This window comes from Tupaia chinensis, unplaced genomic scaffold (assembly GCF_000334495.1).
Source record: "Tupaia chinensis unplaced genomic scaffold, TupChi_1.0 Scaffold000237_1, whole genome shotgun sequence".
NCBI lineage: Eukaryota > Metazoa > Chordata > Mammalia > Scandentia > Tupaiidae > Tupaia > Tupaia belangeri.
The window spans coordinates 2,559,905-2,583,449 of NW_006159715.1; the positions used below are offsets into that span (position 1 = coordinate 2,559,905).

Below are 23,545 nucleotides of genomic sequence, written 5' to 3' on the forward strand. Positions count from 1 at the left end.
TCTGATTACTATGTAATTTTTCTGATTTTGTTTTTATAAATCATGCCTCTCACAGAGCCAAGAGTTGGATTAGGCATCGGTGCCTGCTGCCTGGCTCTAGAAAACAGTCCTCCAGGCATCTACATTCATAGCCTAGCCCCCGGATCAGTGGCCAAGATGGAGAGCAACCTGAGGTGTGTATACCCGATGACATAGGGCTCCGATGTGTTCATGAATATATGAGTACAGATACCAGAAGACATGGCTGAATTACATTCCTTTGTGGGATTCTAAATCGTCAAGTTATATCCTCGAAGATAGCTAAGATTAGAATTAATAGCATCTCTAAAAATGAAAAGCTGATATAAATGAAATTTGGTTGAATTAAGGAACCCCTATTCTTGGCTTCTCTACCTGTTTGTTCCATTTGGACCCCAAAATTCAGTTTTAGAAACTTGGTGAAATACAACTCCATATGGATATCCATGATTATCTCAATATTCTCTTTTACTTTTATATTCATTTCTGTAAAATTCACAAGAAATACTAGAACTGCTGCTCATAAGAGTTCAGAATCACTAGATGCAACAGACTTGAAAATCATACCCTTGCTTGGGACGCCTTATTAAGTCTGACGAATCCCCAAGAAGCTCATGGAGAATGAATATTATGAAAATGAACATGTATGGATTTCAAATTTTTTTAATCAAACTCATACTTTAATTCCATTTTCCCACCAACTTTTTGAAGTACCCTCGTATTACTTCTCGGATCTTTTCTGTTGCTTTCAGTTCTTATTAAATGGTGACGTCCAGGTGCTTCCCATCTGAAATCACTGAGTGATTCTGACTTCTTAGTCCAGATAGTTGAACTAAAGCATGGGTATCCTGTTTATACAAGAGCTGTCTAGGTGTGCTGTTAGATAGTAATTGCAGTGGGTCAGTGCCCACCTAAACTCCACAAGAATGTGCACCCGCTGCACAAAGCACTCTGTGTACACAGTATCACATTTCTCCTGTGTAAGCTTCTAAGTCCTTTCAACAGTTGAAGAATTGTCAAAATGGCATTGGTTGAGGTTGTCATTTGGGGGCCCTGCTAATAGATTACATTAGGTTTTTAGTTAATCATCAGAGTGAATTTCCATATGAAAAATAGCAAATCATCCAAAGTACATTAAAGAAAATATACTTTCAGAATCATGGAAAAAATATCATTTAATGACATCCCAAGATGATGTTTCTTTCTTGAATGGTTCCATATGTCTGGAGCCTGCCAAATGAACATTCTTCAAACCTCATAGAAAGAGTCTTTGTTCTCTCCCACTGAGGTCTCTCCCTATAATTTCAAGTCCAAATGGGCAACTTGTCCCCAAATTCTCATTTATTCAAATTTGAAACATTTTTACAAATTCTTGGGTAACCTTTGAGCTTCAGATATTTCCTCCTTAATTTATATTACAATAATCATTTCAAGACCGTAGGAAGAAAGAACCCAATGGTAGTTGAAAAGCTATCACGTGATGGTGAAGAGTCAGATATACCTGAGTTAGTTCAACAGTGTGTGATATCTAGGTGACCTCTCCGACCATGTGGCTGTATGTACCGAATAGGAATAATTGTATCTATTCAAAACATTGTTATATAAATTGCTTTGTGTAGCGCTTGGCATGCAATATTTGCTCAAGAAATGTTAGATTTCACTGATGTTCTTATTATCAATTTTATTTAACTTTATTACCTCTTTTTCTTCCCTTTGAATTGTCAGAGAGTATGTGCAGTGAGAAAAAACAGGGAGAGAGAGAAAGGGAGAGAGGAAGCAACCCCCCTCCCCCCCAGTGGAGCATAGTCATGCTGCAATCCCTCCATTTTCTCCTTCTTGTTGGGACCTGGGGGTTCTCATGCACATGGACCTGGCTTGTTTTACAAGCCACCAGCCATATTACCACTGGCTCCCTTAACCACTGCACTATGGAGCTAGTTCAACTTTACTACTTCTGAAAATGCCAGTAGATGAGCATCATGGTCTTTGCCAGTTTAAAATGTAATGTGTTTATATGAGTGTGTTACCTTTTTATATGCATGGGAAGATGAAAGGATACCATTTACTTCTTTAAATTCAGAAAACATTTCATCTCATAAACCTCTCCCAGAAGCAAAACTTTTTTAGCTTTTAAGAGTGTGGTTATGTATTCCTCTCTAGCCGGGGAGACCAGATCCTGGAAGTGAATTCAGTCAACGTTCGCCATGCTGCTTTAAGCAAAGTTCACTCCATCTTGAGCAAATGCCCCCCAGGACCCGTTCGCCTTGTCATCGGCAGGCACCCTAATCCAAAGGTGAAGTATTTCATTCTGTTCTGAGTGTGGGAAGGCGGCGTGGCTCTTTGTTCTGCAGTAGTATTGCACATTCCTGGGATGACCCGCCCTCTTGGTGACAGTGTGCCCAGCTGGGGTGGGGAGTCAGCCTATAGCTGATACACACGGGAAAGGAATTGTTGATCTGCACTTCTTTGTCTTCACATCTTAGGTTATTTTATTAGGAAATTTTGACAGTGTTATTTGGTGAACTTAAATTTGGTCTGGTGGAAAGTAAGGATGCTGGTGTTTTAGTATTTTGTTGCTAATAATGGAAAATACCTAAAATTGGGTGATTAATAAAAACAGAGTTTCACTCAGCTCACAGGTTGGAAGCCCAAGGTCTAAGGGCCACATCTGGTAGGGGTCATCTGGTTGCAGTGCATCACTCAGGAGAACAGGGAAGTGTGATCTGCTTCCCTGTAACTCTGTGTTCCTCTCCTTATAAACCTGCCAGGATCAATCATGGGGCTCCGCCCCAATGACCTTAATCCTATTCTCCCAAAGGACACACCTTTCACCATCTTAACTAGATCAACATTCCACCCTCCTAATCTCATTATAATGGCTCAACACATGAATTATGGAAGGGCATCTTCAAATTATACCAGCTGAATTCTAATAATTCCCACTGACTGATTTCTGGTGAAATACTTAACCTCTTTGAGTTTTTCCATCAGGAGAATCTGCATGTGTTGGGTGAGATTATTTATGTGACCCTTTTAGTCTTTAGATAAGAATTTTTGTTGTTGTTGTTAACATCTTTTGTTTACCTACATGTTGGAAATTCTCTCATCTTTTCCTTAATGCTAAGCAAGTAATTAATTGTTAAGACAGTTTTCATGAGTTTTAAACTTTCTTCCACAAATGAGAATGTCGGGAACCAGCAGTTAGCGTAATGGCTATGTCGCTGGATTCCCACGTAGTCGACCGCGGTTCGTGTCCCGGACCCAGTGGCTTAAAACTCACGCCGGGCGCGTGTGTGTGCGTGCCCAAGATCCCGAGAGGAGAATGGAGGAGAAGGGATTGCGGCGTGACCATCCCCCCTGGGGGGTGATTTCTCGCTTTCTGTCTCTATGTCTCTCTCTGTCTGGCGAGCGCTCGCGCCCTACAGTGAAAATCTCTCCAAAAAAAAAAAAAAAAGAGAATGTCAAGACAAGACTAGTATAAAAATAAAGTTTTGTGATAGTTCAAAAAATGGCTTTTTAGAATTTAATTTAGGGCCAGTAGGTAGCATGGTGATTAAGACACTGGATACTCCCACATGGCCGACCACGGTTCAAGTCCTGGACCTGGTGGCTTGCTTTCTCACTTTCCTTCTCTCTGTGTGTCTATCTTTCTCTGGTCGAAGGATAATAAATGAATGAATAAATAAAATTAAATAATTCTTAAAAAAAAAAAAAAAGGCAGTATGTCCTATGTTGGATGCTGGATGAAGCCTCTTAACAAAAAAAAAAAGAGAGAGAGAGAGAATTTAATTTGAACTTGGATAATACAAGGGCACTTCAAAAAGTTTATGAAAAATGTATTTAAAGCATGAATTTACTTTGGTGTAAAAAATTTTTAAATCTATACAAAACTCTTAATATGCATTTTCCATGAACTTTTCAAAGACTCCTTCATATATTTTTTGTCATCAGAAAAGTCATGATACACTTTTGCATAGGAAAACATAGACAAATACATCACAACTTTTCCAATGACCCATAATTCACTTACACCCATTTCTGCATTTCTATAAAATTTTTAGGGTACACACTTTGTCTGATACTTTAAGGGAAAAATAAATGCCTTCAGATTTGAGAAGAAATATTTTCTCAATGTTCATTTAACTGTGTGTTGAGTCAAAAAAATACAATCTTATCAAACAATTTCGTACAATTTAAACAAATGGAAATAAGATGAACTCTGGTTTTGCAAAGCAATCACCTATTTGCAAATGTTACTTAGTGAATTTTGTCCCCACCACAGTTGGAGGGAAATAAAACCCAGCATTTCAAATAAATTATAATGGAGAAGTTATGTGTTAAGTTTATCTGCTATTTTGGAAAATCCTTTTTTTCTTGCTGATGGACCAAGTCCTCAAGACTAAATTTTAAAATTCATGCCAGGGTCTTTTCCAGTAACTACTCATACAGATGTTCTCAAATCTACCTAAAGAGCATAAATGCATATTGAAATGCTCCCCACCATGTCATTTAGCTTACATTCACATTTTCCAATACTCGTTTTGCTAGGTCTGCTAAACATATACCCTGGGCCCTTTCTCGGTATATCACATGTAGACAGCTCTATGGGGCAGAAGAGGAACTCCATGTGGTCTTCAGACACAGGACATACGAAGTCACTTCAGTTCATCACATCTCTCAGTTGTGAAGTTACTCATATAACTCTTCTGTTGAGAATAAAACATCAAATGTCCTGGGACCAGCAGTTAGCGTAATGGCTATGTTGCTGAACTCCCACATAGCTGACCAGAGTTGGAGTCCCAGACCCAGTGGCTTAAACTCACACTGGGCGCGTGCGCGCCAAGATCCCGAGAGGAGAATGGAGGAGAAGGGATTGTGTCATGGCCATTCCCCCCCCCGGGGGGGGGTGATTTCTCACTTTCTGTCTCTCTATCTCTCTCTCTCTTTCTGGCGAGCACACGCACCCTATAGAAAAAAAACTCCCAAAAATAGTGGGGGGAGGGGGGAACCAGCAGTTAGCATAATGGCTATGTCACTGGACTCACATGTAGTCGACTGCGGTTCCAGTCCTGGATCTGGTGGCTTAAACTCATGCCGGGCATGTGTGTGTGCATGCCCAAGATCCCAAGAGGAGAATGGAGGAGAAGGGATTACAACATGGCCCTCCTCCCAGGGGGTGATTTCTCGCTTTCTGTCTCTCTGTCTCTGTCTTTCTGGTGAGTGCACGCGCCTTATAGTAAAAACCTCAAAAAAAAAAGAAAAAAAAATCAAATATCCCTTTCTTATAAACTTAGAAATCCTATTTGGTAGGTAAGAGAAAGGATTTTCAGGTCTAATGGTAGCAGCTCAGCTGTAGACAACACCAGCCCATGTGAACCTGCTACCGAATAAAAGGCATAGAGACTGCAGGAGGCCCTGGGGGTAAGTAGGGGTGGGTGTAGGGACTTGGAAGCAGGCAGTCACCAGGTATCAAGACAGCTTCCTATCTCCCTCCAGCTGGTGTGACTCAGATCATCAATGTTTGTCCGGTATCAAATTTATTATCCAATGGTTTCCATGCCAGGACCTCAAGGGTGAATTAGAATATATTGATATTCAAGAAATTTAGGATCTAACCTGAACCTTTTTTATTTATGCTTTAAATGCCAGAGGGCATGTACACATACCCGAGAGAGAACAAAAGGGGGGGAGTGCCCCCAGTGGGGCCTGGTCACTGCTCAATCCTTTTTCCTCTAATTCCCTATTCAGTTAGGATCCTGGGTGTGCACACACATGCCTAGCATGTTTTTCAAACCCAGAGTGACCATGTGGGAACTGGCAGCTTCCGCACAGTGCTTAACCACTGTGCTGCAGGGCTAGCCCATGAAAGGCTTTTCACCGGAAATTCATGCACCCTTAAAGGGCCTTTCTGATTACACAATTATTGGGTGATATATTTACATTTGTGTATGGAGTCACTAGCTCATAGCAAAGTCTGTCTTTCGTGATCCCAATTTGAGAACCGTCTTGTCAGAGTGTGGAAACACTATTGTTAGGTCAAAGCAGAGACCCGGTTTGAAGAGGGACCTCATCTTCTGTCCAGGCTACCCTTGTCCTGACAGAGTACTTCTGTAGTTCAGGCCTAAGAACCCACTAGTTTTTTTTCAGCATCAGTTTCATGCTATTGATCCATACGAGACTTGCGGATAATCACAACCCCAAAGTTGTTTGCCTCTGCTGTTATTTGGTCTTGTTCTTCTGTGCTTATAAGTTGCTTTTCATTTTAACAACTAACCACAGGACACTTAAGCAAGTTTAGTTCAACCCACTTGGAGAGCTGTTTGTTTTTTTTTTTTGCTCTCTTGCATACTCTATGTAAAAAATCTAACCTGTTCCTTTTAACAACTCAGAATGCTCATTAAGAACATTAGCTCTGCGGCCAAAAGGAGGCGCAGTGATTAAGGCACTGGACTCTCATATGGCTAACTAGGTTCGAGTCTCAGACCTGGTGACTTGCTTTCTCACTTCACTCTGTCTCTCTCTCTCCCTCCCTTGTGAGCACACAAGCCCTATAGCACATAATAATAAATAATTATTTTTAAAAAGAACATTAGCTCTGACCCATGCTGTCATGTGACCATACCCTTTGTATTATTTGTAGTATTTTTTGAGTTTATCCTAAAAGGTCCAGGTTGCTGCTGTGCTTGATGGACTCCTATGCCATTGGAAGAGTAAGAAATGTGTGAGTACTAGACTTGTTAGTACCCTCATGTGCCATGTCCGAGGTATCTTGATGGCATCTTTTTTTTTTTTAAGAGAGATTTTTTTGCTATAGGGCACTTGCCGAAGACCTAGAGACAGAGAAACAGAAATCGAGAAATCAACCCCTAGGGAGGATGGCCATGCCACAATCCCTTCTCCTCTAGTCTCCTCTTGGCATTTTGGGCAGGCACACATGCACAGATTCCATGGCATGAATTGTAAGCCCCCGGGCCCAGGACTCAAACCACAATTGGCTATGTGGGAGTCCAGTGACAAAACCATTATACCATCTGCTAGTGCCAGTGGCATCATTTCTGGATCTCAGTGAATAGTTGTTTGTTATACTGGCCCTCCCCAGCACAATAAGTACTATCAAACTGTGACTCCATGTCTTGCTCTGGGTTATGACATATTTGGGCAAAAGTGGCCATTAGGAGTCTGACAGTGGCCACAGCAGTCACCATGCTCTGTGAGGCTGACCCCTTGCCTTGGGAAGGTTCCCGGTTTGTTCCAGGTTATATTAAATAGAAGAAAGTAACAGAAGTCCATTTTCCTCCTCAGAAAAACATTTGCAAATACTAAAAGTCCGTATCAAGAAAAATAGCCACTATCTAAGCTGATATTTTCTCTGAGTGCACTGGGCACACTCAGGCCTGTGACCCGGGGGGTGGCTGAACCTGAGGAAAGGAGTCCCCGTTGAGGGTGCCCTCTACGTGTATGTGTGTATGTGTGTGTGCACGTGTGCTGGCCTGCCTCTCTTTCTCATGGAAGGAAGAAACTTTTACCAAAAAAAAAAAAAAAAATCACTATTAGACTGAGTAATCTACTCCATCATTTCTTTTCAGACTGTTTTATATATGTGCATTCTAAGTCATCAAAAAAATGAATAAATATCTTTAACAGAAAATCAAGTCCTACTTCTTCCTTTTTCTATTTTTGGTTATCATTCCCCATTTTTCTCCCTTTTTATTCAGTAGTCCTGACTCAAAAGTGGCCATTAGGAGTCTGACAGTGGCCACAGCAGTCACCATGCTCTGTGAGGCTGACCCCTTGCCTTGGGAAGGTTCCCGGTTTGTTCCAGGTTATATTAAATAGAAGAAAGTAACAGAAGTCCATTTTCCTCCTCAGAAAAACATTTGCAAATACTAAAAGTCCGTATCAAGAAAAATAGCCACTATCTAAGCTGATATTTTCTCTGAGTGCACTGGGCACACTCAGGCCTGTGACCCGGGGGGTGGCTGAACCTGAGGAAAGGAGTCCCCGTTGAGGGTGCCCTCTACGTGTATGTGTGTATGTGTGTGTGCACGTGTGCTGGCCTGCCTCTCTTTCTCATGGAAGGAAGAAACTTTTACCAAAAAAAAAAAAAATCACTATTAGACTGAGTCAAAATCTACTCCATCATTTCTTTTCAGACTGTTTTATATATGTGCATTCTAAGTCATCAAAAAAATGAATAAATATCTTTAACAGAAAATCAAGTCCTACTTCTTCCTTTTTCTATTTTTGGTTATCATTCCCCATTTTTCTCCCTTTTTATTCAGTAGTCCTGACTTTTTCTCTTAGAATCTGCTCTGCCTTGTTATACTGCTGTCTCCATGGCTGTCTTTTGGTGGCTTTTAACATTATTCACCTCATAGTTATAGCTACAGCAGTTCTCAGCTCCTGCCTCCAAGGTTTCCATATGGATTCTAACACCCATATCACCTCCTGTCACCTCAGAAAGCAGTCCAGAAAGCTGTGGCTGACCTAACACATCCCTCAGTAACATTACAGAAAATGAAATTTTCAGTGGTTTGTAATCATTGCCTTCAAGGCATGTCTGACTCCAAAATCCTTTCAAGCAAAACAGGGGTCGTGATTTGTTCAGAGGTCCAGTTCATCTCAGCCCAAGAGCATCTGCCTATTTTGCCAATACCATCAAACATCAGAATAGCATTTCAGTTCAAAGCATAATAATCCCGTTGGGCTGGTGGTCTGTGATCCCGTTAAACATGCAGGTTGATTCATGTTTCTAGCCACAGTACAATGATCTCTTGTGATAATGTTAGAGATGTGTCCAGCAAAACCAAATTTCAGTGTTTGTGTGACTGGATTTCGTGTTTCTTCTAGGTAAACATGGTGTTCTTGGTTGTAACATCATACTATGTTTTTCTTCTGGTCAAGATTCCATTTACATTTAATGTAATTTTGTACCCCTTATTTCAGCACTTCATGCCAGTAGTACATTTTGAGACTGAATGTATATGGTTCCTTAGTTTTTGTGTCATTCCAAGAGAAATACCACAAGGACTTTTTTTCTTCTATTTCTCATAACATCTGGACCAGTGGCTGGCCAGTTGGGATATTCAAACCTTCCAGGTCTAGACAGGCTAGGATGGCAGCTTCCAGCTTATGTTAAGTAGAAGAAAGTAATAGAAGTCTATTTTTCTCCCACTCAGAAAAACATTTGCAAATACCAAAAGTCTAGTATCAAGAAAAATAGCAACTGTTTAAGCTGATATTTCCTCTGTCTCATTTATACTAAATTATTCTTTGCTTTGTAGAGGTGTGTGTATATGCCTGTGTGCGTGTATGTGTACACATTTTTAAAACAGTTTACTAGTTTATGTCTTCTATGACAGAGACACAGAGAGAGGGTAAGCACCTCTCACAAGGTCCTCACACGGGGATCCACCCCCAGCTGGCCGAGATCAGAGGCATGTGCTCAGGGCGCTCAGGAAGGTCCCAGGATATGAACCTAGGACCTATCCCATTTGGGTGCAGTTGAATTGTTACTATGCAACCACCTGGCCCCTATGTGTACCTTTCTTTCTTCAGTTTTTGTCATAAGGTGAGTACTCTTACTGGAGAAAGAGAGAGAGATAAGAGACAAGGAATATGAGAAATCACTCCCCAAAGGGGATAGCCATACAAGAGACAAGGAACATGAGAAATCACTCCCCAAAGGGGATGGCCATGCCACAATCCCTTCTTCCTCCTTCTCTTCTCAAGATGTGGGGCATGCATGCACATGCATCCAGCATCATTTTCAAGCTACCTGACTCAGGGCTCAAAAAACATGGTTGGCTACCTGGGAGTTCAGCACCTTAATCACCACACCACCTGCTGGCCCCATGTGTACATATTTTACTTCCTATAAAACTTACTATATAAGTATAACACAAAGGCTGTGATGGGATTATGATTTATCTGGTAGGTTAAAATGTTAGGCTGAATCCTGTATAGAAATATTCACTTAATCACTAAGACAAATATTATTTTACTCAGCTAAATGTTATTTATGCTAAATTTTATTTCCAGTATACATTACCATTCTACATTTAAAATAATCTTATCTTTAAAAAAAAAAACTGCAGCCTTTCTAATTATTTTTTAACATGCTGTATTTCAGTAAAGATTGTTTTAAAACAGTCTCCCCAGGAATAGTGACAATTATGGATAGTGACTATAGGGGGAAAAATCCAGGACTCTACCATGGTATTAATAAAGATAGGAGTAGAAGAGTTGCAAAATCACTAGTTTGAAAACTTCATTAGACTAATTGATTCAGTAAAGAACAGTCAATGATGTTAAAGCCAGGCCTGAAAATACATTGGAGGGCACAGTGTTTACATATTTTCAAACTATCTCCTGAACAATTATGACTGAAAAAAAGCTGCAATGGAGAAACATGGCAAATTCCCCCCTAAAACAGAGATCAAAACGACCATCACTGATTATGAGATTCATTGACCTGAGCACCTCTAGATGCACTGAAAAGGAAACCACTTTTGTTGTTTTTCTGCCCCCCTAAAAATGCATAATCTGAATTTAAGCATGAGGAAACTATGAGATAGCTCCTAGTTGAGGATTTTGATTGACCTCATTTCTTCTAAAATGTTAGTATCGTGAAAGACTTTTCTTTTTGAAAGAGAGATTTTTGCTATAGGGTGTGTGTGCTCACCAGAGAGATAGAGCCAGACAGAGAGGAAGTGAGAAATTACCCCCCAGAACCCCCAGGAGGAATGACCACACCACAGTCCCTTCTCCTCCATTCTCCTCGTGAGATTTTGGGCATGCACCCAGCATGCATCTCAAGCCTCCAGGTCCAGAATTCGAACTGTGGTTGGCCATGTAGGAGTCCAGTGATGTAACCATTTCACCACCTGCTGGTCCCAGTACTATGAAAGACAAAGACAGACTTGGGAACTGTTTCAAATTAAAGGAGACTAAGGACACAACAACTAGGTCCTTGATGGCATTCTGAATTGTCAAAAACAAATTTTTTTAAATATGTATTTCTTCCACAAGAAGGAGAGCACCCTGGGGCCAGCAGGTGGTTAAGGGTGCTGGACTCCCACGTGGCCAACCGTAGTCTGAGTCTTGGACCTGGTGGTTTGCTTTCTCACTTTCTCTCGCTCTCTTGCTCTGTCCCTCTCTGGTCGAATTAAAATAAATTAATTAATTAAGTTATTTAGTTAATTAAATAAAATAATTCTTTAGAGGAAAAAGAGAGAGAGAGAGAGAGCACCCCGACAGGGTCAATATCAAGATCCACCCCCCTCTCAGGCAGCTTAGGATGCATGTGCATGCCCAGTATATTCAGGGAGGTCTCCACACACAAACCCACAACCTTCCCACATGGGTCAGTCTTACAGAGAATCACACAAAAACAATTTTTCTATGAAGTGTTCCCATGCAAAGAATTTGGTATGTGACGGTCCACTACAAGTCTGGAACAAGATAAACTTGTACCAAAGGTGAATCATTTACATCAATACTCACGTCATTTAGTTCAGTCAGTATTTTTTTCCCTAGCGAGATGTTGCTGATGAGGGAAACTCTATGCTAATTTGCATTCTGGAGTAAAGCCCTGATTGTGTCAAACTTTATGTGAACTGTTAATAGTTGCAGCCTGCAGATGTACTTTGAACAGCATTTCTTTTTTTTTCTTTTTGGTTTGCTACAGGGAGCATGTGTGCTCATCAGAGAGAGACAGAGACACAAAGAGGGAAAGTGAGAAATCACCCCTAGGGGGAATGGCCACACCACAATTCCTTCCCTTCTTGTGATTTTGGGAATGCACACATATGCACCCAGGCTATTTTTCAAGTCACTGGGTCTGGAATTTGAACTGCGCTGTAGGCCATGTGGGACCCAGCCACCTTAACCATCGTGTCACCTGCTGGCCCTGAATAGCATTTCTAAAGGACAGTATTAGAACAGCTGATGAATGGGAACATGAAGTGTATACTAGACAGTCATCAACCTTAGATTTCCTGACCTTGATACAGAGTGACCATCCCTAATCTAGAAATCTAAAATCCAGTTTGCTTCAAAATCTGAAACTTCATGAGTACTGACATGCCATCAACAAGTGGAAACTTTTACACCAGACAGTATACATCAAAACACAGGCATGCAACACACAGTCTATTCATAGTTTGGCAATAAAGATCCTCCCATCTCCCTTTTGATGCTTCTTGTCACCTAAAAAAATAAAATATAGTGACCGGACAGTGGCTCAATGGTAAAAGCAAGATTTCTCAAAGCTGACCAGGAGAAGGTTCTGGGCTCACAGAACCAGAGACCTCCTTCACTATGCTGGGCATGTGTGTGCCCATGACTTGTGGCTGGCCGAAGCTCGTGGTGGAGCATGGCATCAAGACCCTGTGGGAGGTTTTATCTTTATTTCTCTCTCATGGAGAAATAAACTTTTAAAAAAATAAAATAAAATATGGTGTACAGTAACCTTTTAATTAAAGCACAGCATTGTAAGCGGAGACCAAAGCCTGCCCTTGTTTATAGGTGCTGACACAGGTATGCTGATGAAGCTCACTTTCCCTGAACACATTATTGTCTTCACCGTATGACTGATAGGTCATATGTTTTACTGTTTAGCACTTACATGTATAAGTACTTGATCGTATAAGAAAATAATTGCTTATCACTAGCATATAAATTCAGAGTCAAGAATGATGATGATGCCAGCCAGCTGTCCACATGGGTGACTGAGATACTTACACCTTTGCTTTCTGATGATTCAATGAACAAACTTTGTTTCATGCACAAAATTATTCAAAATACCGTAGGAGCCAGCAGGTGGCATGGAGGTTAAATTGCTGGACTTCCACATGGCCAACCATGGTTCAAGTCCTGGACCTGGTGGCTTTGAAATCCCGCCCCCAGGTGTGTGTGTGTGTGTGTGTATGTGTGTGTGTGTGCGTGCCCAAGGATCCAGCAGGAGAATAGAGGAGAAGAGATTGAGGCATGACCTCTAAAAAAAAAAAAAATATATATATATATATATATATATAGTATAAAATTACCTTTCATCTTTGTGTATAAGGTATATATAAAACATAAATGAATTTTGTGTTTAGACTTGGGTTTTATCCCCCACGTATCTCATTATGTATGTGCAAGAATCATAAAACCTGAAAAAAAATCCAAAATCCAAAACACTTCCTGGTTCCATGCATTTTGGATAAGGGATACTCAAACTGTAATTGTAATGTGATTACCTAAAAGAATGACCTTGTGTTTAGGAGATACATGCTATAATATTTATTAGTGAATAGTCATTGTATCTCTACCTTGCAAATGGTTTAGCAAGTGTTATAGCTGTGTGTGTGTGTGTGTGTGTGTGTGTATGCACGTGCACGTGCGCACAAAGAGAAGACGTGTGTAAATGAGGCAAAAATGTTAAGAATTAGTGAATCTAATCTATTCTTGCACCATTCTTGTGTGTTTTGTGTAGTCTTAAAGTTTAAATAGGGGGCCAGTAGGTGGCGTGGTGGTTTAATGCGCTGGACACTCCCATATGGCTGACCGCGGTTCAAGTCCCAGACCTGGTGGTTTGCCTTCTCACTTTCCCTCTCAATCTCTCTTTCTCTGTCTCTCTTTTGTCAAATTAAAACAAACACATTAATTAATCAGATTAAAATAATACTTTTCCTTAAGGTTGTTTAAATAAGGTTTTAAAAAATAATGACAGATGAATGTTCTAGAGAAAGATATATACCAGCCACAATGTTGGTAATCATAGCACCTGAAAGCTTTGCTTAATGAACTGTAGAGCCAATCCGAGGACTTGTTATGTACATGTTATTTGGAGCAGTCCAGTAACCCTGCCATACTTCTTACACGCCCTAAGTTATTGCTTCAGAGGATAGTCGTAATCTTTGTCCCTGTGATTTGCCCCTTTATCTGCACTCAACTCCAACTCTGGTCTTAGCTACTTTTATGAGGAGACATAAATAAATAAAACCACCTAATTTGTTCTTTCTGCTGAAAATCAGGTTTCCGAGCAGGAAATGGATGAAGTGATAGCGCGCAGCACTTACCAGGAGAGCAAAGAGAGCAGCTCGTCTCCCGGCTTAGGTACCGTAACTGCACATTTTCATTCAACATTCAGAAAGCTTTCTCGTTAGGTTCACCCATGGGGCACTCTCCCGTGCAATATTACTGGATTCTTTGTAATTATCAGGATTGGCAAAAGTAGCTGTCAAAGAGAGTATGCTTTCTCTTGGCTGCTACTTTTGATTTCTGTAGTGATTCAATGTGCTTCATTAAAGATCTAATCACGCATGCCTTTTATACTACTTTCAGATAATTTGCACAAGTGAGTTAGCAGCATTTCATGTATTTATGCACGATTCATCTAAAATGCTCCAGATGAAAGTAAAACGATACCAAAATATCAGTAGTTTGGTAGATTCTGAGTATTATCCATCCAAAAGTCTGAGGCTTCTTTACATGAGTTAAAGTTTCAATTCAAAGAAAGTAATAGAGACAGCAAAAATCATGATTTTTCCCTTAAATGGAAACGTTCAGGCCAAGAAGAATTAAGATAGTAAGAATCTCATGTGAATTTAAAGTATAAAACATTGTCTCAAGTCTTCAAACCAATATTTCCTACAGTATGGGAGCCTAAAGGGACTCTTCAAATATTTCTGAGCTCAAGATTTTATTGATGTTCAGTCTGATGTCCAGGAGGAAAAGAAAATGAGACATGAGTTGCTGGCTGTCAGAGGAAAAGGGAAGGCAAAGGGTTTTTTGGCAACGGTGAAATACCCTGATTATTCACATTCATAATTCATATCATTAAAGCGGATACAATCTTAACAGCCTCTTTATTCAACCAGCTCATCATCCTGAACTGCCTGAAAGTTGTGCTCCTGGAACCCCAACATTTCTACTCGATCTTTGTAAAAGATTTTAATAAGCCATGATCCTCATGTCCAACATCTCTGTTTATGTCATGTAGCTTAAAGGGTAGATGCAGAGCCTTTTCAACCTTTGGTTAAAAATCTAACAAAAATCTATGTTAGATTTTTAACCTTCTCTCCAGTGCTTTCACAAGTATCCTAGGTGTGGCCATTTGTTCATTCATCCTTCAATCTGTTCACCAGGTATCACTAAACAGTTGATACCAGGGGCAGTGGTAGGGTCAGATGAGTCAATCTCTCTGCTCTATAGACTATTAAACAGTTGAGGAATGGAGATGAGACACATCTACTCCTAATTAAAGTATACTGTGTATATGGAAATGGATGTGTGGGTAATATAAAATACTTTGGAAATTCAGAAGAAGAAATTACTTCCAAGTGGAATCATCATGGAGGTAGTAAGTGGTATCCAGGTTAGGACTTGAAGCATGAGCAGAATCTTGGGAGTTGGGATGGGACGGGGCATGAGTACCCAGCTGGACTGCATGCACACCTGTACCTTCACCCACAACTCATCAGTGCCAGTCAAGCAAAGGGAGTGTTGTTTAATATACTTGGCTCCTTTTTTAGTTAAGGATGTAAGCCTACTTACAATTTGAGCTTCATTGTTTTGACAATATGGTTAACTTCTCTCCCCAACAGGTACTCCCTTGAAGAGCCCCTCTTTTGCAAAAAAGGTAAGTCAGGGCACACTGCACCCCACTACACTCAACTGTGCCATGCACCACAATTCCCAGGGCCCATCAGTCCAGCCTGAGGGCCCAGTTCATATTTCTGCCCATGAGTCAGTTTTGCTATAGGAAATAACTATGCTAATTGGGGAACAAATGTACAAATGTGTGTTTCTCTGATTAAATATTCATCCAGGAAAAGACTAGAACAACAAAATAGAAGAACCAAACTGCTTGAATTCTTTTACAAACTGCTTCATAACAGCCTGACTCAGTTTTTTGGGACCTAGAACATTAGGGAGACTGTGGGATCTTCCTCAGCAAGGTTCTTTCTAAATCCCAGTGGATCAGGGTGCAGGATTCAAACTCCCATTTTTTTTTTGTTGTTATTGTTGTTTCACCAGTTGGCTAGACGGGTTGGCTGGGTATTTTAATCCCTTTTTTTTTTTAACCCCTATTCCCAATATTTTTCCTGGAGTGGTTGATATACTGCTGCTATGGCTTTTCTGGTTTTGCCAAAAATTTGGCCCCCCAAAAATCTCTAAAAACATGGTCTGGCATGAAGTTTTTTATTTATTAATTGTTCATTTAACCATCTTAAAGTAAATCGAGGTGGGTGTTTACTATCACAGCTGTTTTGAATGATCATGGATTAGAACAAAGTGTTCTGGAAAAAGTAGGCAGTAATTGCCATTTAAAATAATCTGCTTCTGGTCTTCTTAGTCATCCATTTTCCCCTCTTCAACAGGACTCCCTTATTTCTGAATCTGAGCTCTCCCAGTACTTTGGTAGCGACGTCCCAGGACCCTTGTCAGACTTCATGGTGGCTGGCTCCGAGGACGAGGATCACCCGGGCAGTGGCTGCAGCACATCTGAGGATGGTAGCCTGCCTCCTGGCACCCCCAGTAAGCAGGGGAGCCCCTGAGGGCCCTGGGCTCTGCATTCCAGTAAGCAATTACTAGTTTCCACCTCAGCGCTGGAAGCCACAATGTTTAACTATTCTGATGCTATGATATGAAAAGGGAAAAGCATAGGAAAATATACCTCTGGGATTCAGTAGAAGCTGTCTGTCTACCCCAGCTAAATATGAGGGGACTTCAAAAGGTTTGTGGACAAAAATGGAATTAAAGTATGAGTTAATTTTGGTACAAAAAAATGTTGAAGTCCACAGATGGTTTCTCTGTAATGGCACTTTCCATGAACTTTTTGAAGATTCCTCAGACAAGCGTTTACTCTTAGAAAATGTCACTGCTTTAATGACTGGACACTTGGTTGTGCTATACACAAGGGAGGACACACATCCAGTACCCAGGTGTTGACAGTGGCTACACCAGGCCCCCTTTGGATCCTGTTTCTGTAGTGCGATCTTGCGTTTTATGGCATCAAATCAGGGCAAACAACCTGATGCCCCACTATTTTAGGCAATCCCAGTCAAATTCCAGAACCCTCTGTCTCAAAGCCCTAACTTAACTCCTTTTTAGAAGGCAGTAAGTGAAAGATTAAGGATTTGTGAGAGACAAATACTACCAAAAGGTGGTTCTTTTAAATCCCAATGATTATCTACCCAATATAATAATTTGATGTGAACCATCCTGATTTCTCAGACATCTGCTGGTGAGGGTTCCTTTTTATTTCCAACACCCGAATAAGACAGACAATGCCTAATCTGATTGGTTTGGAGCTGTTGATGAGCCCGAGCTGTTCTCTAATAGAAACCTTTCTAAGTGGAAGCACGCATCATTTTTACTACTTCAGCCAAGCCATCAGGAGCTCTCAAAGAAGTCCCTTTCATCCCCTTCCTGACTGGAGGCCCCATAGGAAAGAATTACACGATTCTATTTTCAGATGGCACACATTGTTACATTAAACAATCCAGAATTTGGAGTTTTAATAAAAGCAGGTTGGAGGAAGCCAGTAGGAAAAGAAGAGAGGCTGACTGTTCTGTGTAGCTACCAAGAAGTCACATGTTTAAGCCTGGTGTCCGGGGACCAGAGGCTGAGCATCTGGCATTTGTGAATGTAGAAATGCTCATATGAGTGGACAGGGCTAGATTATAAGACCGGGTTAGACGGGAAACTCAATTTCATCTAACTTTTCTTTTTCCACCTGATAGCTCATAAGGAGCCAGGAAAACCCAGAGCCAATAGCCTTGTGTCTCTAGGAAGCCAGCGGGCTTCTGGGCTCTTCCACAAGCAAGTGACAGTTGCCAGGCAAGCCAGTCTCCCTGGAAGCCCACAGGTCCTCCGAAACCCTCTCCTGCGTCAGAGGAAGGTGGGGTGCTACGATGCGAATGATGCCAGTGATGAGGAAGAGTTTGATGGGGAAGGAGACTGCATTTCGCTTTCAGGGGTCCTTCCAGGTCCTAGCAGGCCTCTGACAGAGGAGGACTCTAGGCATTTCTCAACGACCTCTTCCAAGGTCATGGATGTCAAAAACCAAGAGGAACAACCTCAGAAAACCCAGATCAGCAAGGCCTCCTCGGTGCCTCTCCTAGGCAGCTCGGTGGATGTAGAGGAGAGTCTTCCAGGAGATATGGCACCCAGTCCTTCCCATGCCACCAACCTACTAGATTCTGCACAGGCTCCCAGAAGGGGCTCTGGAGGCTCAGGGAAGAAGGAACTGTCAGGATCTAGGAGCTCACCCAAATTGGAATACAAGATCCATACAGGAACCCAGAGTTTGATGAACACAGAGAGCCCCAGTTCCCTCCAGCAGAAGAATGAAGTTCTGGGATCCAGGCATAAACCGGTGGCCAGGATCAGCCCACACTGCAAGAAGCCTGAGACTGAGGCCAGGCCCAGCAACTCAGAGACTGGGAACCTGACTGGCAGAGCCGATGAACCATGTGGTCTGGACTTGAAAGTCCAGGCCACTTCCATCAAAGTGACCATCACTGATTATCAGCCAGGTGGAAGTGTAGAGAAGGTAACTGACTTTATCCTAGTTGCTTTGAATCTTAGTGACTGTTATATGAATGGATGTGGAGTCTGTCGTAAAGCAAAAAGAGGATAATAGTTGGAGAGCTACCTTCAGCAGAGTCATTCATTTAAGTACACAGACTGTGTGGGAGCCTGTTAATAAATCAGCAGGTTGTCAGTCCTGAGATCCTTTAGCCAAAAGACAGAACTATTCTCCTACCTGTACACAGGACACACAGTTGATGATGAAAGGTGGCATGGCACAGGTCAACTAAAGCCTGGGCCTGCTACTGGCCTCTCCACTGAGGAGCTGGCACTAATCGAATGTCAATTTGGGCAATTATTGAACCTTCTGAGCCTTAGTTCTCTGGACTGTAAAATAGGGATGGTGCCTTGGTCATCTCACACAGTTAGGGTGATCATCAAATATATATTGGGTCACCGAAAAGGTCATGATGCACTTTTACATAGAAAAACAGAAAAATATGCATTGCCAATGATCGAAGACAGGGATGTTTAAAAAGTTCATGGATGGATGACCCCATAGCTTAGTGGTTAAGGGAGCCACATCCCACATGGCCAACTCCAGTTCATATCCCAGCCCCATAACTCGAAAAACACCAGACACATACACATGCATGCCCAAAGTTCCAATGGGATAAAGAAATGGAAAAGGGATTGTGATCTGACCACACCCCACCTGGGGAAGGGTGTTTTCTCCCTCCTCCCTGCTGGTAAACATACATCCTCTCTGGTAATTAAAGTGTAAACTCGTACTTTAATTCCATTTTCCGTGAACTTTTTGAAGTCCCCTTAAATGTAATTCTTCTCCAGCTGATAGATTGTGAGTAACCCTTTTTTTGTTTTTGTTTTTCAAGCTTTCTACAGCAATTATGTGTAATTATTGCTACTCATGCCCTTGCTGTATCACATGAAATAATGGGGATTGTATTTATTTAGGGACTTAGAGTACACCACATTAAATGAAGTTTAATGCTGTTTATGTTACTACTTGATTGCAAGTATATTGAATTATCTAATTGGTCGATTTTTTAAAATTTCAATAAGCCTCTACTTTTGAAAGAAGAGAGTAAGAAAAACTAATGTTTACAATCTGGTCCACATAAATGATTTCTCTCTCTCTTTGAGCAGAGAACCCAAGATGATTTACAAGGCCACATTTATAAAGGTATATACATACAACGATAGAAACAGACCCAAACTATATGAAGTCATAAAAACTATATAAGGCAAAAGTTGTTTTAATCTTTAAAAAAAAAAAAGTAGAAATACACATCTTTCTCCCTCATTAAAAATCATGTTGGCCTTCAACTCGCTCATTTGCTTTAAACTCTAATGTTTGACCAATGGGCAGATTTCTTCTTTCAAAACATATCAACAAGTTTTGCATAACTATCTAAAGCCAAATCAAGATTTTTATTCATAATAATTTATATCTATTACAGTAGGAGCTTTTGTAATTTTGAATTCATATCCTTAATAAGAATTTTTATCAGTTTGTACCTTTTTTTTTTTAAGGGTTTTGCTATAGGACGTGTGCACTCACCTGACAGAGAGAGGGAGAAAAATAGTGAGAAGGAAAGTGAGAAATCACCGCCCCACCCCCTCCCACGGGTGAACAGCCACATGATGGCAACCCCTTCTCCTCCATTCGTCTCTGGGGGTTTGGGGCATGTATGCACATGCATCAGCTTGAATTTCAAGCCACTGGGTCTAGGATTTGAACCATAGTCGGACTGAGGGAGTCCAGCCCCTTAATTATCATGCCACCTGCTGCCTCCCAACATTTGAAATTTTAGTATAAAAGAATTTAATTTTTCTTACAAAGAAATATTTTAATTTTAATTAAAATTTTATTTTTGTAAGGAATCTCTATGTGACTAAAAAAGGTGGCATTTAATGAGTAAACATTATACAAAGCTATTTTTTAAAGCCGTCCATTTTTTTTAAGAATTATTTAACTTTATTTATTTATTTATTTTAATTTGACCAGAGAAGGACAGAGAGAGAGAGAGAGCGAGAGAAAGTGAGAAAGCAAGTCACCAGGCCCAGGACTTGGATTGCAGTTGGCCATGTGGGAGTCCAGCGCCCTTAACCACCATGTCACCTGCTGGCCCGCCATCTGTTTAAAAGATGGGCTTCTCTAAAACAGATAAATTAAATTTTGCTTTCCTGAATGACTGATACACTCAACAAACTAAAATACTCTTATAAAGCGAAGCTTCACCAAACGTCTTAGCAGCATTATTCTACCAAAACTCTTCAGAACCAAATCTTAGTAATCTTTGGGGAAGATAGCAACACTGATCCCTAGAATGCATTGCCAGATAGTATTTATGCTCAAATATTGGAAGTTTAAAAATATTTTTTCTCTCTTTTGACAAATGAATTGTCCTCTGTTTTCATTTCCTACTCTCTTTTTTGACTGAGGTGAAATTCACATCACCTAAAATGAACCATTTCGGAGCGCCCATTTCAGTGCACTTACATTTACAACGCAGTACAGCCACCACCTCTGTCTAGTTCCAGAACTCTTCCACATTTTTTATTAGTAAATGGAAAACCAAGTAAACCCTGTGTGGTTTTTCTCTCAGCCGGTAATTGACTTTCTATAAAATGACTTTTGTGTAAGACTCACTGAGACAGGCTCCCTGTCCACTTCTTTCCTCTGCTGCCACCTTTAGGCCATGAATGCTGAGGAGAAATTGCAAATCAATTGGCTATAACTTTTTTTTTTTGGGGAGATTTTTTTTTTTTTTTTTGCTATAGGGCGCATGCACTTGCCAGACAGACAGAGACAGAGAAATAGAAATCGAGAAATCACCCCCCAGGGGGGATGGCCACATCGCAATCCCTTCTCCTCCATTCTCTTCTCGGGATCTTGGGCACGCACGCACATGTGCCTGGCGTGAGTTTTAAGCCACCGGGTCCGGGGCACGAACCATGGTTGACTACATGGGAGTCCAGCGACATAGCCATTTCGCTAACTGCTGCTCCCAATTGGCTATAACTTTTTAGCAAGTGTGTTTTCATTTTTTTTCTTGAATTTTTTGCACTCAGAATTAGAAGAAAGGAAAGGAAAGGAATTGACACTTGGCCACAGTGAAATTTTAAAATACTAATTTTTTTAGAATTATTTTATTTAACTTTACTTATTAATTTGACCAGAAAGGGACAGAACAAGAGTAAGAGAGAGCGAGAAAGAAAGGAAGCCACCAGGTCTGAGACTCGAACCACGGTCAGCCACATGGGAGTCCAGTGCCCTTAACCACCACACCACCTGCAAATCTCTCAAAATATTCATATTAAATGTCAATGCAATGTGTCCACATTAGTACTCTCCTTCACTACCAACCTGAAGAGTTGATTGTATCGTCTTGGTATCTCTGTGTGACACAGTGACAATAGCACCTTACATCTAGGTGGCCATTTGTATGCTGAATGCTGGGTTTTTGTTTTGTTTTTTTCATTTTTTCTTTATTTATGACAGTGTGCACACACATTTGAGAATGGGAGAAGGCACCCTCTACCGGTCACACCACAGTTCCCTCCCTCCAGTCATCCAGCCCGTCAGCTCCTGAGTCCTCACATATGCACCTCGTGTTTCAGACCAACCAGACAGGAGATCCCAACTGTGGTCACTGTATGGAATTTGGCTTCTCTCGAGCAGCATGTTACAACTACACCTCAGAGCTGGCCCTCATACCCACTTTAATGTTGGGCAAACAGGGGCTTAGGTAATAGTGACAAGACCAGGCAATTTCTAGGGGACCTTAAACCTAGATCCTGGATCTTTTGACTCATAGTCCGGAGCTCTTCGGCTTTTCCAGAACTGGCTCTCCTCCATATGTGATGTTTCTTCTAATGGAGAAAACCTGAAGCTATTTATACTGACGTGATTTTCATTGTGCCAGGAATCTCTAGGAAAGCTGACCATCAGGGATGGGCAGGTCCCTACGGAGCCAGCCAGCGCTCTGTCCCACCCGGATACCAGACACCTCACAGAGAACCTGCCCAAAGCTTCACCAGAGCAGGAGCAGCAATCCCTGTCTGGTAAGATTATTGTACTGTTAAAGGTTCAAGGACAGGCAATGAATGAATGAATGAATGAATGAAGTAGTAAATATGGATGATTTGGGTGAAGGGGGCTCTTACACAAATTAACGATATTTAAATGTTGCCTTCATTTAACAGCTTTGCTAAATCATTGTGCCTAAAGCCATGTGTTTTTTTCCCTTATTTTTTCTTTTCTTTTTAAATTTGCTATAGGGCATGTGTGCTCACCAGAGAGTGAGAGAGAGAGAGAGAGAGAGAAAGTGAGAAAGCAAGCCACCTGGTCCAGGACTCAAACAGCAGTCAGCCATGTGGGAGCCCAGCCCCTCAACCACTATACTACCCACTGGCCTCATAAAATGTTTTGTTTTGTTTTGTTTTGTTTTAAATCAAGCTGCGTTAGGTGACTTAGCTTCTTGTTAACAGAGACTTTTACTGAGCATCTATATTCTAAACATGCACATCACAGGGAGGGCACATGCTTCTCAGTGGCAGGGGGTCGGGGGAAAGCCACTTCTTGAACTTGGCTGCAGTCTTGGGGTCCCTGTGCTCCACTGGGGAAGTCAACAGGCCTTTTACCTGCTGCAGCATTGCCTGCCATTGGTTAGGAAAGGAAGGCTGGAGAGAAGTGAGACTGTCCAATACCCCAGAACTGTGTAGTCCTGGAATACTCACCCACACCTCGATGGCTTCTCGCAGAAAGACAGACAACTAATGTCTTGGTTTTGTGGTCTGAGGCTCTTTGTTCCCCAATCAATGATGAGGCTGTTATGTGGTTTCTGTTCTGTGTTTCAGGTTCCCATTCACTTACTGAGCAAACATTAGCTGGCAATTTTTGGGTAGCAATTTGACTTTATTGCAAAGCATGTTAACCTAAAGGGGGTTTATTTGATTAAGTTACATTGATGCGGTC

At 41.2% G+C, this 23,545-nt stretch overlaps 1 protein-coding gene across 1 annotated transcript in view; it reads left to right on the plus strand.

Moving 5' to 3' along the window:
• The window catches only part of PDZD2 (PDZ domain containing 2), a 411,484-nt gene that overhangs the window by 359,954 nt on the left and 27,985 nt on the right, over positions 1-23,545 (plus strand). Inside the window, 7 exon segments of the mRNA XM_027771873.1 lie at positions 56-173; positions 2,179-2,311; positions 14,040-14,121; positions 15,612-15,646; positions 16,389-16,545; positions 17,754-18,565; positions 22,494-22,632. Of these exon segments, the coding sequence (XP_027627674.1) occupies positions 56-173; positions 2,179-2,311; positions 14,040-14,121; positions 15,612-15,646; positions 16,389-16,545; positions 17,754-18,565; positions 22,494-22,632 (1,476 nt within the window).